The 17,569-nt window shown below is 52.7% G+C and overlaps 7 protein-coding genes across 7 annotated transcripts; 4 read left to right on the forward strand and 3 right to left on the reverse strand.

Moving 5' to 3' along the window:
* Positions 1-2,394: 2,394 nt before the first annotated feature.
* CKM354_001065300 (uncharacterized protein) lies at positions 2,395-3,351 on the forward strand (the record flags this gene model as incomplete). The annotated part of the gene is made up of 1 exon (XM_044806117.1): positions 2,395-3,351. One exon carries the CDS (start codon positions 2,395-2,397, stop codon positions 3,349-3,351), a length of 957 nt encoding a protein of 318 aa, XP_044662052.1.
* A 2,467-nt stretch (positions 3,352-5,818) lies between these two features.
* Positions 5,819-7,456, reverse strand: CKM354_001065400 (uncharacterized protein; the record flags this gene model as incomplete). The annotated part of the gene is made up of 4 exons (XM_044806118.1): positions 5,819-6,004; positions 6,068-6,193; positions 6,249-7,207; positions 7,258-7,456. The coding sequence occupies 4 exons, from the start codon at positions 7,454-7,456 to the stop codon at positions 5,819-5,821; spliced, it is 1,470 nt and encodes a 489-aa protein (XP_044662053.1).
* An 876-nt stretch (positions 7,457-8,332) lies between these two features.
* Positions 8,333-10,468, forward strand: CKM354_001065500 (uncharacterized protein; the record flags this gene model as incomplete). Its single annotated transcript, XM_044806119.1, has 5 exons — positions 8,333-8,412; positions 8,472-8,591; positions 8,654-9,314; positions 9,373-9,621; positions 9,674-10,468. 5 exons carry the CDS (start codon positions 8,333-8,335, stop codon positions 10,466-10,468), a joined length of 1,905 nt encoding a protein of 634 aa, XP_044662054.1.
* Positions 10,469-10,568: 100 nt separating this feature from the next.
* Positions 10,569-12,926, forward strand: CKM354_001065600 (uncharacterized protein; the record flags this gene model as incomplete). Its single annotated transcript, XM_044806120.1, has 5 exons — positions 10,569-10,750; positions 10,993-11,035; positions 11,092-11,543; positions 11,593-11,834; positions 11,890-12,926. 5 exons carry the CDS (start codon positions 10,569-10,571, stop codon positions 12,924-12,926), a joined length of 1,956 nt encoding a protein of 651 aa, XP_044662055.1.
* Positions 12,927-12,975: 49 nt separating this feature from the next.
* Positions 12,976-13,965, reverse strand: CKM354_001065700 (uncharacterized protein; the record flags this gene model as incomplete). The annotated part of the gene is made up of 1 exon (XM_044806121.1): positions 12,976-13,965. One exon carries the CDS (start codon positions 13,963-13,965, stop codon positions 12,976-12,978), a length of 990 nt encoding a protein of 329 aa, XP_044662056.1.
* Positions 13,966-14,299: 334 nt separating this feature from the next.
* Positions 14,300-16,048, reverse strand: CKM354_001065800 (uncharacterized protein; the record flags this gene model as incomplete). Its single annotated transcript, XM_044806122.1, has 4 exons — positions 14,300-15,366; positions 15,431-15,641; positions 15,693-15,839; positions 15,902-16,048. The coding sequence occupies 4 exons, from the start codon at positions 16,046-16,048 to the stop codon at positions 14,300-14,302; spliced, it is 1,572 nt and encodes a 523-aa protein (XP_044662057.1).
* Positions 16,049-16,364: 316 nt separating this feature from the next.
* Positions 16,365-17,426, forward strand: CKM354_001065900 (uncharacterized protein; the record flags this gene model as incomplete). Its single annotated transcript, XM_044806123.1, has 3 exons — positions 16,365-16,485; positions 16,542-16,828; positions 16,890-17,426. The coding sequence occupies 3 exons, from the start codon at positions 16,365-16,367 to the stop codon at positions 17,424-17,426; spliced, it is 945 nt and encodes a 314-aa protein (XP_044662058.1).
* Between the last annotated feature and the right edge of the window lie 143 nt (positions 17,427-17,569).

Raw genomic sequence — 17,569 nt, forward strand, 5'->3', positions numbered from 1 at the left:
GCTGGGCGATGCAAGCAAGAGTGCGGAATGCGATCGCATGATGGGCGACATGCGACGAGCAAAAATCCATCGACTGCCGCAACTCAATGCGTCGCGCACTGGATGTCAGAGTTGGCGTGAAGAAGTGCAGTGATGTCAGGCAAAAGCATGCTGTGAAGGTGAAGTCGAATCTGCGATCTATTGTTGTCGATGAGGCAAACTCGTAACCTTGAAAACGAGGTGCCGGATCTATTCGCGGCACGAAGATCGCTGGTGGGGCGGGCGAGCGAGCGATTGCTTACATGAGATTTTGCGACGCCGTCCAATGCGGTGGCACTGCCACGACACGGATGCCACATCGAGCATGGCCGCGAGCACATCGAGCACGGCAGCAGGATGCAGCGTGCGAGGTGAGGCTTCATGCATGACCAGAGTCGGCGTCCGACGGAGCAGAAGGAACGCTGGGGTTTCCGACCTCGCAGTGCGTCTGATGATGCAGTAGAGTTTTCTTCTGCCGGAGTTTTCAGACGTGCTGTGGGGGGTACACTGCACTGCAACAAGTAATGCGCCGAGAAAGCAGCAGCGAAACAGCTGTGTTTTCCAGGCGAAGCTCTCGCGCGGCAGGCAGCGACGGAGGAACTTCTCATCGTGACCTTCCCAGCTTGCGCAAATAGTCCGGCGAGCAGCCTGTTGCAGCGAGAGTACTGCCGATCCACGTCCGCACGTGCAGGCACACGTACCACGTGCGGTGAGAAGTGGACGGCTTCAGGTGGAGGGACGGTTGCATTCGTATTGCGACGTGACAATGTTCACGGCCTGGCATCGGGGCGAGATCACGACGTCGAGGATGGCCGCCAGACATCGCCAGACATGGCCTCATGTATGGGGATGACGCAAGATGCAGTGGACAGCGTGTGGCTGCCACCGTCGACGGCTGCCGGCGGTGGTCAGACCACGCTGGCAGAAGCCACGGTGACCCTTCTTCCTTCTTCTCGAAAAGCAGCAGAAGGCCAAGCGGCGGATAGAGTTTGTGACATCCGTCCGCATGGCCGCCTTGGTTGGAGATGGGTGGTGACGCTGTCTGCTGCTTGCCCGACGACATGCCACTTCGGTACGCTGCGCCGCATGCTGTCGCTGCCGCCAATGTTACGTGCGGGAGCGGCAAGCGATGGTGAATTCGCCATGAGCGCCTTCGCCCGCGCAGAGCAGCGTGTGGCTCAGGTCTCGCCTCGACGTGTTTCATGGTCGCCGATGAGACAGCGCACGCCTCACGCACGCTGCAGCACGAGAAGGAGGCAGCCCGCATCGGCCGCGAGTAGAGTGCCCGCGCAATATTGTTTGATGAGGACAATAATGGAGGCGACGGAGGACCGTCGGCAGCAGTGATTGCTTCTTGCTGCCGCGAGCTCGAGCGGTCCTGCTCTCCCGGCCTGCTGCTGCTGCTGCTGCCCCCGTCACGCACAGGGCAGGAGCGTCCTGGCAGTAGAGCGACGCTAGCGGATCGCCCTAAGCCAACAGGGGAGCGCAGTGGGGTGGAGCTTATCGCTATCAGACTTCGGAGGGCAGGGTGCTGCAGGCCTACGCTCCTCGATTCGCGCACTATTTTCCCTAGGGACGGAGAGCTGCTTTTCTGTCAGAAACATCGCCCAGCGAGCCGTCGCCCATAGCTCGCGCCCGGTGCGTCGAGGGAGTGAGGCCAATGCGCCGGTCGCCAAGTGCCTGCAGAGCTCATCTATACACTCCCTCCCGCCCTCGTGCAGCTTTTCAACGCACCACCGGTGTCCGAAGGCACATCACCCACTACCACCACCGCGAGCCCTCCGACGGCGGATCGCTGAGATTGACTGCCGTGTAACACCAGGCACGAACTGACCCAAGCGGAGTGCCGCGCTTGCTTCCACTCCACCTGCAGCATTCCTGCGGCTGACATTTCTCGTCGACACGCCTTGTGCTACGCCGCCGAGCCATTCATCGGCCACGGCACGTCTGTCAGCCCGGCGTGCTGAATGAAGGCGCGTTGCGGCGACGCGCACTGAGCACTGAGCGCTGAGCACTTGACCGCTGCCACGAACACCTCTCCCAGGACCCTCCCAACACCTGCGACACGTCTCCAACACCTTCCCTAATTGCAAGCACTGCGGAATCGAGTGACCGCACGAAACACCTCGATCACTAGAGCCTGCTTCCGAACAGCTCCAGAGCCGGACACCGACTCAGGCACTGCGGTCATCCCAGCACCAGCCCTGCAGCCTCACCCCAGACCCAGCTGGGTCCCTGATCTCGAGGCCTGCAGCGTCATTATCGCGTGTCCACCCTGGTCTCACTTTACTTGACACTTGCCCATCAGTAGCCTCGATCCTCCCAAACGACCAGTAGTTCCGGCGACTGCTCCTTCAACAACCCCAACCATCCAACATGGCGACTGCAGCGAGAATCCGCCGTATGGACGACTTCATCATCAATCCGACCATGTCTGCCGATGCTCACATCGAGGCCTCCGACATGGCCTTGGCCAAAAGTCAATTGGTCATGCCCGGCAACGACAAAGGCAAACAGCCAATGGCCGAGCCTCACGAATCCTTCGATTTCTGGCCCATGTACACCTCCGATGAAGAGGAAGCCTCACCGGTCGACGATGACTCTGCAAGCGAATATTCAGTGTGCAGCGAGATCTCCGTCGCCGAAGTCTTCGAAGTGCAGCACCTCAGATGTGCGCAGCTGGTCTTGCTCCAGAACGCCGGCAAAGCGAGGATGATTGAAATGTCGAAAGCTGCCCGCTCCCCGCGAAGCAGTCTCTCCTCCAGATCATCAAAGGCGAAGAGCATCGAGATCGCAAGGCCAAATCTCTCACTTCGCATGCCTCTGAACACCCGAACCAGCCAGGACAGCACCGGTTCATCGAGCCGAAATGCCTCTCTCTCATCAACCACCCCAGAATCGCCGTTATCAACCGCACCGAGCTCGGTGTACGACGAGGTGGAAGAGGAGACAATCGCGGAACGGAAGCAGAAACGGGTGTCACATATCGACCTCATGCATGCCGTCCGCGATTTGCCTCAGACTCCAATCACACCCATCTCACCAGCACCACTGCCGTTAGCCAGGAAACTGTCGAACAACGCCCCATCGACCAAGTCAGTACGGAGGAAACGCAACTTCGCTTCCGGCTTCGCATCGAAATTCGGTCGAAGAGATCCTTCAGAAGACACTATGGAGAGCGTGCTGGACCGCGTCGCAAGAGCCGAGGGCGGTCTCACACTGCAACGGCAAGGAGCACAACATCGCTACTCCGGCGGCCGGCCCAAACTCGTGGCACGAGCCGCGAACGAACGCGCACCTCCGATTGTGTTACCTCCGTTCCCGGGAGAGTAACAATGTACGACCACGGAATTGTGCGGCCATGCAGTCATGTTGTCTTTGCAGCAGACGCGTGTTCGTTTAGCGCGGCAAATCGCGCCTCTCATCAGCACTACTGCAGCAGAAAAAGCGGATCCCTTCCGCTACTTCCAGCAGTACCACCATCTCGCATCCCGATGATGGCACATCATATTATTATTGTTTACATGCATTCGCAGGCGAGGAGTCGGGGCGTTGTATCATACTATTTCCGACTCGACCACTTTCGTTTTTTGTTTGCTCGCGCGGAGTAATGACTCTCTCAGATACCCATGGCAGGACGAGCCCGGAGTTTCTTCATGGAAAAGGTTATTCAAAACAAGGGAAGATATACCGCGATCCCAGTCGGATTTTCACGACGCTACGCTCGCTGTTTGATTTTTGGAAGGAAGCTGACGAAGAATGTCGACTGCAGAATGAAGATGATGAAGAAGATTGTATCAATAGAGGAATTGCAGAGTCGAAACTCATCTAACGACGATATGAAATATCTATGATCATCATCATACTTCTCCTTTGCCTCACTAACTCTTCGTGACTGCCTGCTGTCTTCGCTCTTGCTATACTGTGTCGCAACTGCCACTGCCAAGACCACGTTTCCCTCCAACGCATCCTTCCTTCACTATGCAACTCACAAATCCATGCCTCACACAATGATCGCCGCTCCTTCATATTGCAGTCCCCATTTTCTTCATGCCCACTTTCCCCCATCCTCCACTCCATCCGGCATTGGACCCCACCTGAACACGATACCACAAAAGTTCAGCCGCCAAACGTCCGACGGACGCATTAACCCTCCAGCTCAAACTGGCCGAGATTTCGTCCTGTCCTTACCGTCGAGACCCGCGTGTGATGTGAGAGAATCTGCGACCATAAACAGGAAATAACCTTGCAAGCTTGTCTAATTCCTTGAACTTCTTTTGGATGTACGAAAGTGTAAAATCTGGGGTATCCTTTCCATTTTGCGCCTCATCGCCTGTTACGCTAGACTGACACTACGGCCACTCTACATCTGCCGAAGTTTCCACACGCCTGACGCAATCTTCATGGTGTCGGAAGGGGGCGGGTGAGATTCGGTATACACGATACGCACTGTGGGGCTGTAGATCTGTATCTCTTGATTCATGACTGGTGTTGCTATGTAAGATTGCTGATGGTGAGGTAAGCGCTAAAGTTCGTGAGGACTAGTTTTGGAGGTGGGAATTGATGGGATGCTGGGGCGGGTTTGGTCAGATGTAACGCGATGGGGTAAAGCGGATGAGGGTTGATTTTCGGAGACGAGACTTGGCGATAAGAGGTGAGGACTTTTTTGCTGTTGTGTGAGATGAAGGATGTCGTGCAGGTTGACGATGATGGGCTGGGCGGCAGGGATGGTGAGGACATTGAGTCAGTGTGTTGTACAGTACAACGATGTTCTGTCAGCAGTCAGTGGTCATCGCTTGTGGTTGTGCTGGTTGTATCGCACTGCGGAATCAGCGGATTACTGGTTGTGTGGAGGAACGATGGAGAGACAGGGAAGGTGGTGTGATAGCTGCTGCTGCTGCTACAGTAGAAGATCCTAGATTGAGATGATCATTATTACAGTCTTTGCGAAGAGTGCTCAATCAGTTCTGCATAGATCATGGAGTTCGCTGGCACTATGAGCATGTGCTTGGAGGCGCATGTGTGATTGGACGGGATCTCGACTCAATCAGTCTTCCCGCTCAAAGTCTTGTGAATCCACTGTCAATGAGAAGCGAGGACATCAGTGCCGTGCGCAGTCCACCTGTAGCGAATGCTCAATTGCCGACGCATAAGCTGACCACCCTCAAACACTTGGATGTACTTGTACATAATCGAGCCTGCTAATGCCGCTTGTGCCTGCTACTTTCCTGCTTCGGAACACTATGGAACAATTCTCAAATGGCCCGACTGGATCCGGATGAGGAAAACAAGCTAGCCAAGCTCATGATTGCGATGTCAGATGAGTGAATCGTGAAAGGGTATCCTTGTTACCTGCCCTGGATGACTTTTTACGGATGACTTTTTACGCCTCACTTTCGGGCAGTTCTCGTTCCTCCACGGGGGATTTTTGATTGCGGAGAAGAGGAAGTCATATCGTCATCTGTTCCTTAGATCTTCCCGAGTAGGATGCGGGTTAATGCCGTACATGATTCTTGGATGAGACTTTGCCGAGATGAAGTCTTTGAGGTTCGTTGCTACATGTAGGCAATTAGTCGCCGCGGTCATGCTTCAATCATTTCGGTGGCAAGATCTGTGCACCAACACTTGTAGTGTTGGACAATGATATTCTTGTGGGGCAAGTGCCCACCATGCGCCGGAAACTCGGTACGACGCTTCGTCGTTTTGCAGAGACTATACTGTGCTGGAAGCAGTGTTGCTATACGAATCTCATATCATGAATTCACGTGTTGCGAGCTACGCAGGCGACTAGAAGTCTGTTCTACTTCTCATCAACTCTCTTGATTGTTACCTTGACAGTCGGCTTTGTGAAGAAGCCACTCCTGAATTCCAAGCCGGTGTCCTGTGCTGGCGTGAAGTCGAAATTGCGAATGATTGTGGGCAGTAATTTCGACATCTCGAGCATGGAAACGTGTCTACCGATGCAGGTTCTTGCACCGCCTCCGAACTGTTGTTATTCCAGTCAGTCGAAGGACTCTCACGAAGTGGCAGTATCAGAAGTGTAACTCACAGCTAAGAAAGCCTTGTCGATTGTGGAAGTATCTCCAAGCCATCGCTCAGGCTTGAAGTTAAGAACATCGTCGCCCCAAATGTCCGGCATGTGATGAAACACCCAAGGATTGATGCCTACATGTGTCTGTTCAGCTTTGTCAGTAATTAGAACATAGTGCGATCGATAGTTGGTGACGAACTCCTGCTGGGAAGTATTTCCCTGCTATCGTCGCTCCTCCTTCGGGCACCACTCGATAGAGTGTACTTCCAACCGGTGAGTGCAGACGAAGTGCTTCTTGAATGCACGCTTGCAGGTAAGTGAGCTTCTGACCTTGAGCGAAGGTGACCGGATCCGAGAGGTCTCCTGCCACTGCCGCCTCTTCCAATTCTGCGCGGAGCTTCTCCAAGCACCTTGTATCCTGTGCGAGAAACCAGATTGTGGCGCTCAAGGCAGTCGCGGTCGTGTCAGAGCCTGCGCCAAAATTCTGAGCCACAATCTCTTGCATCGAATACCTGCTCATCTTGCCCGCACCGATAGACTTGATGCATTTGCCCATCATGTCTTCTCGGTCGGTCGGCTCAGCTTTCCCTTCGAACCTAACTTTCACCTCCCTGCCGATGACTTTGTACAGGGTGGAAAGTGGATGAATGCTAGGAATGTACTTCATGACCAGCCGCCAGAGCACATGTATCTCGGGAATCAGACCGACTCGTCCACCCCAGCGATTATTTAGCCAGTCCACTGTGTGCAGAAGATTGTCTTTGTCATATCCACATTCAATCAGCCCGAACGAGCGACCGAAGGTGAATTCGCCAATGACATCGAAGGCGTACAGCTGCATCCAGGTGAAAAGGTCAAATGGTTTGCCTTCTTGGGCCAGTCGATCCAAAGTCTGCACGAAACGCTCATTGGTCTGGTCAACGAAGGGCTCGTAGGAGAGTAGAGTAGAATTCGCGTAGAAGTTGGCTTGGATTCTGCGTTTCTGCGCATGTTTCTTGATGTCCATCTCAGAGAAGACGTCTCTGTCATGAGCGTTCGTGCCTCCGAAAGAGGAGTAGAAGTCAGATTTGGCAAACTTGGACCCAGCGCCGTATATCAATTGGACCGCCGCGGGATCTGTGATGCTATACCGGTTGGGTGCTACGCGGACAATGTTGCCTGCCTGCCATCAGCGGATTTCAACAAGAAGTATAGCCTTCGCAGCTGACCATGCTTCCGATGGAGGTTCTGGAGTACAACTTCGGAATCTTCCCTCCAGGCTGCATGGTAGAATTCCCAGAGACGAGTGAAACGGGCAAAAAATGGACCAGGAACATCTCTCAGGGTACTCGAATAGGCTTTCAGTAGTGAGATCAATCCATACAATACAGCGACTGCTGCTATTGGGATAAGAGAGGAAAAGAGCATGATTTTTTTTTTCAGAGACGTGTCTCGACGATGCCTACCGTGTCTTCGCACAAGGCTGCTGTGTTATAGCAGCCATAACGATGGCAATGGCAACGCTTCCGAGGTCGACTGCCTTCCGGGCGATGCGTCCCAGAGCAGTGTGGGCTCAGGACGCCACACTCTCAGCTTGTCCTCGGACGTGACGAAGACGAATGCCGTGACAGAGAAGGGGGTTGCGAACGTGAAGTCAGTGACGCCACGAGAATTCCGACGCATTCCGGATATAATTAGAAAATCGGCTCGGCATGGCTTGGCAGCATTCGGGGCGGGAACTTCACGCATCCTTCGGCACATCGCACCTCCTCGTCCGGATGCAAATGTTCGAAGACGTACACGACCTTCGTCTTCACTTGCCGATGGTCGCGTAATTCCCCATGGGGATGACTTGGCGCTGACTTCTGCCCTCCCAAGTGGCTGCAGACCGTTGCGCCTCGATCTACCGGATTTTCGTGTATATCGAAGGTGGTCGGGACTTCAGCTCGCAACTCTTCAGGAGAGCACAGGTGGTCGCCATCCAGCATCGGACCGGCGATGCTCGTCTGCGCCGCCATATTCCGCAGAGACATTGAGAGCAGCTCTGTCGCGGTTCTGAGCAGCCAGGATTGAGCACCGCCCTCAACATATGTCGTGAAACTCTGCTTCTTGAGGCTGCCGCTAAGCCATGATGGCAAAAGCGTCGACCGGGTCCAGAACACGGCACACAAGGAGAGGGTGTGGAGGCAGGGAAAGGCCGGCCACCCCGCATTAGACCAAAGCCTCCTCCACAGCAAACCCTAACGCGTTCTTCTTGTATGTAGCCAGTGTACGCTATCCCATCAATCTGCGTTTCAAGCAAACATGAGCGACCGAAGACAAGAATATGATGGAAGTGGCAGAATCCGCAAATACAAGCGCGACGTGTACACTCCACGAGCATGGTATGTTTTCTCGAGCAACGGTTCCATGCCCTGACTGATGAAAAGTTTGTACCCGACAGCGATAGCTGCAAGGCAAGAAAGATCAAATGCAGCGGCAATACTCCCTGCAGTCGCTGTGTCGATGCGAACACGGTCTGCACTTATGCCGTGAGACAGAAGCGTTCCACGCCTGCGAACAAGTCAGTCCACTGTGGCAACAACATGCATGGAATGCATTACTGACAGCGCGCCGGAGTTCCAGGCCTTCTCGCAACCGCCTAGATGAATTGGAAAAGTTTGTGCAGTTGGTCGAAGGGGGTTTGACTCAGCTGGGTTCAGCAGTCGCCAATTCCACCAGCCCACTGCCAGCCTCCATTCGTGCTCTGAACGGCAGGCGAACTTCCTCAAATCGCCCTCGCCCATGTCCTTCCAGCTTCGAAAGTATTCTCGGCTGGGCGCAATCGTCATTGACCAGTGCCGGGATAGCACCCGAAAGCGACGAAGAGGTACTATCAGTATCACCACCTGCGCAGGAAGATCTCGACGGTGGCTCGTATCCAGAATGGTCGCATGCAGTCCGCGCGATCATTTCTTTGCCTCAAACTACGACTCAGGCACTGCTAGATCTGGTTGCTTCGGATGTCATATGCATGTATCCTTGCGTGAGCATTCCCGAGATCTCACTGAATCTATTGACTTTGTATCACACAGCTTCTGCTCCTCCACGCCAAGACGACGAGGCTCCATTGAGCCTCATGGACGTAGAGATTATCAAAGCATGCCTTTTAGTGGGTGCATGTGCTAGACAATCCGACGAGGATGGACTTGTAGCTTTGCTGGAGTCCAGCATACAATGGAGTGTCGAGACGGTCTTCGGTCAGGACGCTGTGAGCGTTGAGGATCTGGTGATGACATGTCTACTCGTAAGTCTTGATCGAGCTTGTATCTTGCGCAATTGCAGGATGCTGAGGACTTGAGCAGAGCATATCTTACACGCAACGCGACCAAAGGCAGAAGGCATGGCGAATGGCAGGGTGTGGAGCTAGAACTGCTCTGGAGTTATCAATTGATCTGGAATCGTCAGCGAACCCAGGGAACGAGAGCAACGTTGACAAACAACGCAAAATGCTGTTTTGCTGCATTTCGAATCTGGACTCCCGCAGCAGCCTAATGGTTGGGTTACCTCGCATCTTACAGGATCAAATCAAGCAGCAGCATTTGAATGCGTTGGTAAGTTTGCGAAGTCAATCCGGCTTCATTCCCGCTAAGCACAAATCAACAGGATCCTACTTGCCATCTTCGCGCCATGCACGAAATGGATCGCATTGCCGACGAGATCCTGGTGTTAGTCAGGGAAGCCCGCGTCGTCGGAGAGATATCATCAGACAAATACAGCTATCTGGATTTCCGCCTCAAGAACATCGAATCTCTGTACGGCATCGAGTCTGGCCAGTCTCATCCGCTGACATCTGTGCAATCATGCTGTCGAATCTTTGTCAACCTCCGAGCTAATCACCTGCGCTTCCTGGTTCGTCGAGGGTGCCTGAGTTCAGCTCAAGTGGCTGCGTCCAGGCGCAACTCTGTGGAGGCACTCATGGCGGCGAACGAGCAGAACGTTTGGTTGTGCCAAAAGACGAAAGAGAATGGGCCGATTCCAACATTACTACAATCCACTTTCCATCATTTTTTGATGGCAGCGATCTCGAGCATGTTCTTGGCTATGACTTATGACCCGTCAATTTACCGACCACAATGCCAACGGCCTTTCAATGTGGGCTTGGAAATCCTCGAAGCTCTTCCACACAAGCTACGAGGTACAGATGCGCGGCATCGCTACAGTATGGCAAATTTTAGACGACTTGCCGCCAAAGCGAACCTCTGTTCACCAACCAGAGCGCCGACAGTGAACAACGCGGAAGTTCTTGCCACACCAATATCGCCTGTTTCGGCTTTGCAAGCTCCATCTACGATTGACAAGGCTTCAGATTCAGATTGGATGGCCCTTGACTTCAATCAGCTTTTTGGACCCGTCATGTCTGATGTCAATTGGGCTTGTCTCGAGCAGAGTTGGTCATAACACTTTGTCTTGCCTTTGGAAGTTCAGAAGAGTGCAACGATATTGATCGAGAGTGATGCAGTTTGCAGATAGTACCACAGCCGATGTACAATAAATTGAAATGGTTCAGAAACGAATGTCTGGATCTGTTGTTCGCGAGAAGATCTGGCTAAATCGTTATGGCTTGCAGCCCTCATCTATCTATCACGGCCACTGGTTGCTGCATACCAACTTCATGAAGCCGAACGATGTTGCCAGTGCAAAAGGCGACTACATCAGGCGATTCCGCGGAACATGCACAGGGTCCGATGTAGGAAGTAAGGCCGGCAGTTTGGGCGGCACTCAGTGCCGTTGCTCTCGAACCCTGCTCGTTCGACCATGCGACCGAGGATCGGCACAAATAGCACTCTATCGACGCAGACTGATATGCTGTATAGCTAATTGACATCTGTTCGAATTCTGAACGTCTTTGATTATCCGGCGCTATGGCTACGTACGAGGTCACCTATCATATGCTGTAGTCACGTGTGCTAACGAAGTTACAGAGAATACTCAGCTTCATTCGCATTCTTCGAAGCACTATGGGATGTAAGCATTTTCTTGAGCTTTCAGATCACATTCACCATTACTGACAATGCCACCAGGCCGGCGTTCGTTACTGCTTCGTCAATCTTGGCTCAGACCATCCCGCCATGATGGAGGCAATGGTAAAAGGGCAGCAAGAAAGACGGGACAAATTCCCCAAATTTATTACCTGTCCAAGTGAAATGGTCGCCCTTTCGATCGCAGATGGCTACGCTCGAGTGACCGGCGTACCACAAGCAGTCATTGTTCACGTTGATGTTGGCACTCAAGCGCTAGGATGCGCTGTCCACAATGCCAGCGTTGGGCGGACTCCAGTACTTATATTTGCTGGCCTCTCGCCTTGCACTCAGGAAGGAGAGTATCGTGGAAGCCGGACTGAGTTTATCCATTGGCTGCAGGATGTTCCAGACCAGAAGGCTATTGTTGGGCAGTACTGTCGGTATTCAGCTGAGCTCAAGAAAGGCAAAAACGTCAAGCAGATGGTGAATCGAGCTTTGAGTTTTGCCACAAGGTACGTGTTTCCTTATCCCTTTGGCGAAGTTGATGCTGATCTTCGACAGTGAGCCTCAAGGCCCGGTCTACCTGCAAGGCACTCGAGAGGTCATGGAAGAAGTGATCGAGCCATACGAGATCAAGCAAAAGTTCTGGAAACCTGCCGAGCTCGGCGGCCTTACCTCTGAGCAGCTTGAGTTCATTGTAGCGACTCTGATCGACGCTGAGCAACCTTTGATCGTTACCGGCTACAGCGGGAGAGATGCCAAAACGGTTCCCTTGCTCGTTAAGCTTGCCGATATCTTCCCAGGTTTGTGAAACGTGAAAGTATTGCTACAACCACAGCAAAACGCTAATCTCTCCAGGATTGCGAGTTCTCGATACAGGAGGTTCGAGCATGTGCTTTCCATCTGATCACCCAGGTTGGCTCAGTGTACGTTATGGATCCCACGAAGCAATCGGCACTGCGGATGTGATTCTGGTCCTCGACTGCGATGTGCCGTGGATCAATACGCGATGCAAGCCATCAGAGACTGCCACTATCATACATTTGGATCTCGATCCGCTCAAACAGCAAATGCCACTGTTCTATATCGATGCTGTCTTGCGTTGCCGTGTCAGTGTTGCAGCTGCTTTGAGACAAATTGTTCAAGCGGTGGAAACGGACAACAATGTCGCCCAGCGAATCTCAGGCAAGCAGGACCAATATCAGCAGCGAAGGACAGATCTGGGGAAGTCTCATGCAGCTCTTTTACAAAGCATTGCCTCAGTTGCTGTGCCAAACGCAGATGGGACTTTTGGTGCTCCTTATCTCCTCGCTGAGGTCCGCAAGCACTGTCCACCTGAGACGATCTGGGCAGTTGAGGCTGTCACCAACACTTTCCACGTCGCAGACCAGATACAACCTACCCGACCTGGAAGCTGGTTCAACTGTGGCTCAGGAGGACTAGGGTGGTCCGGAGGTGCAGCACTTGGAATCAAATTGGCCTCAGACGCGTTGCAGGGTGGCCCAGGAAAAGGTAGCTTTGTGTGCCAAATCGTGGGAGATGGCTGTTTCATGTTCTCTATGCCATCGAGCGTTTATTGGATCGCGCAGAGATATGGGATACCGGTGCTGACCATTTTATTGAATAATGACGGCTGGAATGCTCCGAGGCAGTCAATGCTATTGGTGCATCCGGATGGCCTGGGGTCGAAGGTGGATAATCAAGAGCTGAACATATCATTCTCGCCCAACCCGGACTATTGCACAATCGCCAAAGGAGCATCAAGAGGCACATGCTGGGCAGAGCAAGTTAGTACTGTCGAAAAGTTGGGCGTCAAACTGCCAGAAGCTATTGCCGCAGTGCAAGGAGGCGTTTCTGCGTTGCTGGATGCTCGAATAGTTTCTCAGAAGTTGTGAGGTTAGCTGTTTACAGCTCTATTAGACACGAGATGTTCCAAGGAAGTTCTCAATTCTCCACGATCCACTCTGCCACCTTACGTCCCCATTCCTCTTCTTCTGGAATTTCGGTCGCCAGAGCTAGAGGAGGAGAAATGTGATTATGTCCTTTGATACTGGCGACGTCCAAGCGTGCCTTGTTCCCAGATTTTGCTTGTAATTTCTCCTTCCATTCCGTGACAAAATTGTCCCTAGAAGTGTGGAACTCTTGCGAATCGAGTTCTGCTGTAAGCAGTAGAGTAGGTACACCAGCTTCAATGAATTCGGGCGTCTGGTCTGATACATCGAGTGAGCGAAGTAAACCCACTGGGCTTTTCTTCGCCAGAGCATCGGGCTCGGGTCCAAAGTAGGAACCTATGATACTGGCCAAATGCGGTGGAAACTGGAAGGGAACACTCAGAAAAATGATGCCTCTCAGATTTGGTTGACCAGCACCACCTGCTGTGAGCTTCTGACGAGTGGCTTTGAAGTCAGGATGCAGGAGGAAGGTGGCAGTGTGTGCACCACCTGCTGAATTGCCGATGATGTAAATCTCGACCTCAGAGCCTACTGGAGCACCAAGTTTGTCCTCATTCTGGGCAATCCAGTCCAGAGTCTTCTCAAGGTCTTCGCCTCCGCTTGGGAACTTGGGTGCGCCAGCGTCATTGATCCGACGGTAATCTGGTACGACGACGCTGAATCCGTAATTGTTGGCAAAGAAAGCTCCAATATTGGCATAAGCTAATTTGTTGAAGGCTGGGAGAGGTAAAATGCGATCCCCTTGGATGAAACCTCCACCATAGACGAAGACCAGCACTTTGTGTTTGGATCTCTCAGGAGATGGATTCGGCGACGTGTAGAGATCGAGTTTCTGTCGCTCATGGCTGCCATATGAGTACGTTTGCGCGGGAGTTGACGTAATGGCTGCGGCGTTGGCATTGAGAAGGGGTGCGTAGATGTTCCAGGTTGGCAGTACGACGCCTGGAAGATCTTGAGTGGCGAGATTCTTGATTTGCTCCATGATAGCGTCACAGATCAAACAGATGAGAGTGTTTGTTCAAAAGTACAACAATTGGACAGTTTATATGAGTGGTTGTCGAATGCTTCTAAATCTGCTCGGAAGCATCGGAAGTAGTCCATCATGTTCTGGGTGTTGCTATGCAGATAATCGCAGCTTGCCTAAACGAGTGACAGGCCATCCTAGAAAGAGAGTTGCTGGGTGTATTGCGCGAGAGAAATATCTGTTCAATGGCAAGAAGAGTACGGGAACATTATGCGGTATATACTGTTCGAAAAGAAGAGCACCCGAACTGCCGGTTCTCGGCGACCGGAGCTTCCAATTGCCCGACCCCTTCTCACTCATCACGACCGAACACTTGAACCTCCTCCTTGTACATAGTGTCAACCAAGTTGAACGATCGTATCCACGGCCCAAAATTCACAATGAACAAAACGACTCCACCAGCAGCCACCTGAAGGAAGGCTTGCGTGCCAAACACCCATCTGGGACCCACCGCGTCGCCCCATGGGGTGAGGAAGAAGATGGAAGAGAAGCCGAGCACCAGACGATAGCAAGAGACTGCAATAGCCACCTCGTTGGCCACGTGCGAGCCAAGGGCCTCGACCAGATAGTTGCTGACGATTCCGAGTCCTGCGGCGCCGCTGAACTGGCTTATTGCGACACACACAGCCAACGACATGTAATGCCACTGCTCTTGCAGACCTGCGCCGAACAAGCCGAGGCCGATGGGATAGATGACCATGATGGGCCAAATTGCGTGTAGACGTAACTCCGGGTGCCATACACCATTGTAGAAGCGCTTGCAGATGATCAGCGGCAAGCGATCGTACACTGCGGCAGCGTAGAGCTGCGAAGCAATTACGCCAATCCAATTGCAGAACATGAATGTTGCGACACCCTTGGCTGAGAAGCTGTATCCGCCAGCAAATTCTGGCGTCATCAGGTAAATCGCGATGAACGTTTGGATTGCCAGGACCCAGCCCATCGTGACAGCAACGACGAAGCCTCCTAGGACCATGATTGGGCTGAAGGTCGCAAGCAGAGGTCGCAAGCCCGCTTTCTTCTCCTCGGCTGGCGTCAGATATGGCGCAACCTGGAATCCTCTAATATTGAAATATAGCCTTCGGCGTTTCGCCCACCATCCTCGGGGCTGATCTGGCCATTGAGGTCCTCCTTCACGATGCCAGCCAGTCTCCTCGACGAACAGAAACACCAGAATGGCACAGACCCCATGGAGACCAACTTGATACCAGAACTGAATTGTCCAGCTGGCGAAGTACACAATATACCCTGAGAAGGATGGCGCGGCTGCAATACCGAACATAATCGTGCCATAGTACACGCCGATGACTTTGCCACGATCATGAAGGAAGAATATCTCGCAGAGAAATTGTGGTCCCACTATGACAAAAGAGCTTGTCAGCTCGTCGAGTCTGGTCCAGCAACATGCGGGTGTAGTACTCACGAATACTGACGGATGCCCCAGTTATCCCTGCGAACAGCCTAGAAGCCATGAAGGCTCCATAGTCGCCGCTATCTGTCATCGCTGCCGACCAGATGTTCATCGCCATCGTCCCGATAACTCCCCAGAACAGCAGCCAGCATTTACCGAATCGAGTGGATAGTGGGAACAAGAAGTACGCCCCGAATGCTAGGCCTATCATACAGACGGCGATCTATGGGCTCAGATCAGCACGATGTCGCTTGTGCGACAACAGAAGACCCACACTATAAGTCAATTTTACTACCGACTGGCGATAGAGCGTTGCTTGTGGCGCGTAACCTGAGATGTTTGTGACCGATTGCATCGCTGTGGCGAATCCGGACATCATGATCGTAATGGTCAGCGCGGTCTTCCTCCCTGAGCTCCAGTTCTGTAAAGACGAATTCCAGCATTAGCCAAGAGCGACCCAGTCCTCACACGGCTACAACGTACAAGAGGATCCCGTGGATCGTCGCTCGGCTGCGGAATCAGGGCAATGCCCTGCTTGTTGAACTTGGCATTCTTTTCTTTCCCAGAAGTACTTGGACTGCGCGACACCGCCCGCTCGACATGGTCGCTCTCAGTGATCTTCTCCGCCATGCTGATCAACGGTGCAGGATAAGGTTATGACCGAGTGTGTAGCAAGGTAACAGCTCCACTGAGACATAGACAACTCCGAATGTGTTCCCACGTGGCCATTGGTAACTTTGGCGATCTTTATGAACTTTTGCCGGGCGAACCGCTCGGCTGACAGTGCCACCTCGGAAGGACAGTCAATTCCGAGGTGATAAGACATTCCAGCAAGACAACGCCCAACCTCAAAGGTGGCGTTCGTGAACGTGACTTCGTGGATTGAGACGATACACATCACAATCTGGACAATCCGGTAACAGCAACTGTCGACAGTCCTTCCATCATGTCTTCCCTCGAGCACAAGATTTACACATTCAAGACGTTCAAGTCTCCAGAAGGCGAAAGCCGACCGATCGATGCCAAGGTGGTTTACGGCCTCAGTGGTCCTCCAAAGAGAGCTATTGGTGAGTTGCTGGTAGGGCTCCACTCCGTATACAATACTGAAGCGATGATCACATAGCTGTTTGGTACCATGGCGGTGGATTCATTACAGGGAACTACAATATGATTCCTGCTTTTGAGCTGGAGTTGCTGCATCGAAATGGGTTCGTTATTGTGTGCCCAAATTACCGATTGGTGCCAACAATCTCGCTCAAAGACGGGCCTGTCGCGGATGCAATCGATGCTTTTCAGTGGGCTCGGAACACACTTCCTGAGCTTTTCAAAGCCGATACTGGCATCTTTATCGACCCGAACAATACAGTCACACTGGGTCACTCTTGTGGCGGCGGTCTGGCATTGCTGACGGTTAGTTGATTTTTAATGGGTGAAGGCTTCAGCTGCGGCGGCGAACTAATGAGTATCTCAGGGTGGTCAATCCAATCCTCCTCGTGCAATCGTCGACTTTTTCGGCATGAAATACTTCCGAGATCCATTCTGGACTCAGCCATCAGCTGCAATGGCAAAGCTTCCGGAATTCGACCAGTCATTCATTGACAAAGTTTTCGAAGAAGTCCCCCCTCCAACTGCAACACCGCCGCCATTCGGACCAAATGGACCAGATTTGAGCAAACCGAGAAATGCGTTTATGTTTGCTCACAATAAGAAGGGCGATTACATCTCGTCTATCGTGCAGGGTGACGACTACGCTGCTATCGACCCAGCGCCGTTGCTGTCGAAGCCTAATTTCCCACCAACGTTCATCTTGCAAGGAACTGCGGACACAGTGGCGCCTCATCAACATAGCTTGCAAGCCGAGGCTGATCTCAAGAAAGCAGGCAATGAGGTACAGCTGCGATTGATAGAAGACGCGCCTCATGCGTTCGATATGAAGGCCAAGGAAGGGGATGCGGTGTACGAACTGATCGTGGAGGCATTCGCCTTTTTGAAAAGTCACCTGATCTGAATGAACATATCACACGATAGAATGATATGTCAAGCACTCTTCTCTCGCTACTCTAGTGCCGAATAAGAATTCAACTTCTCCCAACGAAGCTTGCTTCCTCTTCCTGACCGCGAGCCAAGCACCGGAAATGCTTGACAATTCCG

This window comes from Cercospora kikuchii (assembly GCF_019650295.1).
Source record: "Cercospora kikuchii DNA, contig_00007, whole genome shotgun sequence".
Lineage (NCBI taxonomy): Eukaryota > Fungi > Ascomycota > Dothideomycetes > Mycosphaerellales > Mycosphaerellaceae > Cercospora > Cercospora kikuchii.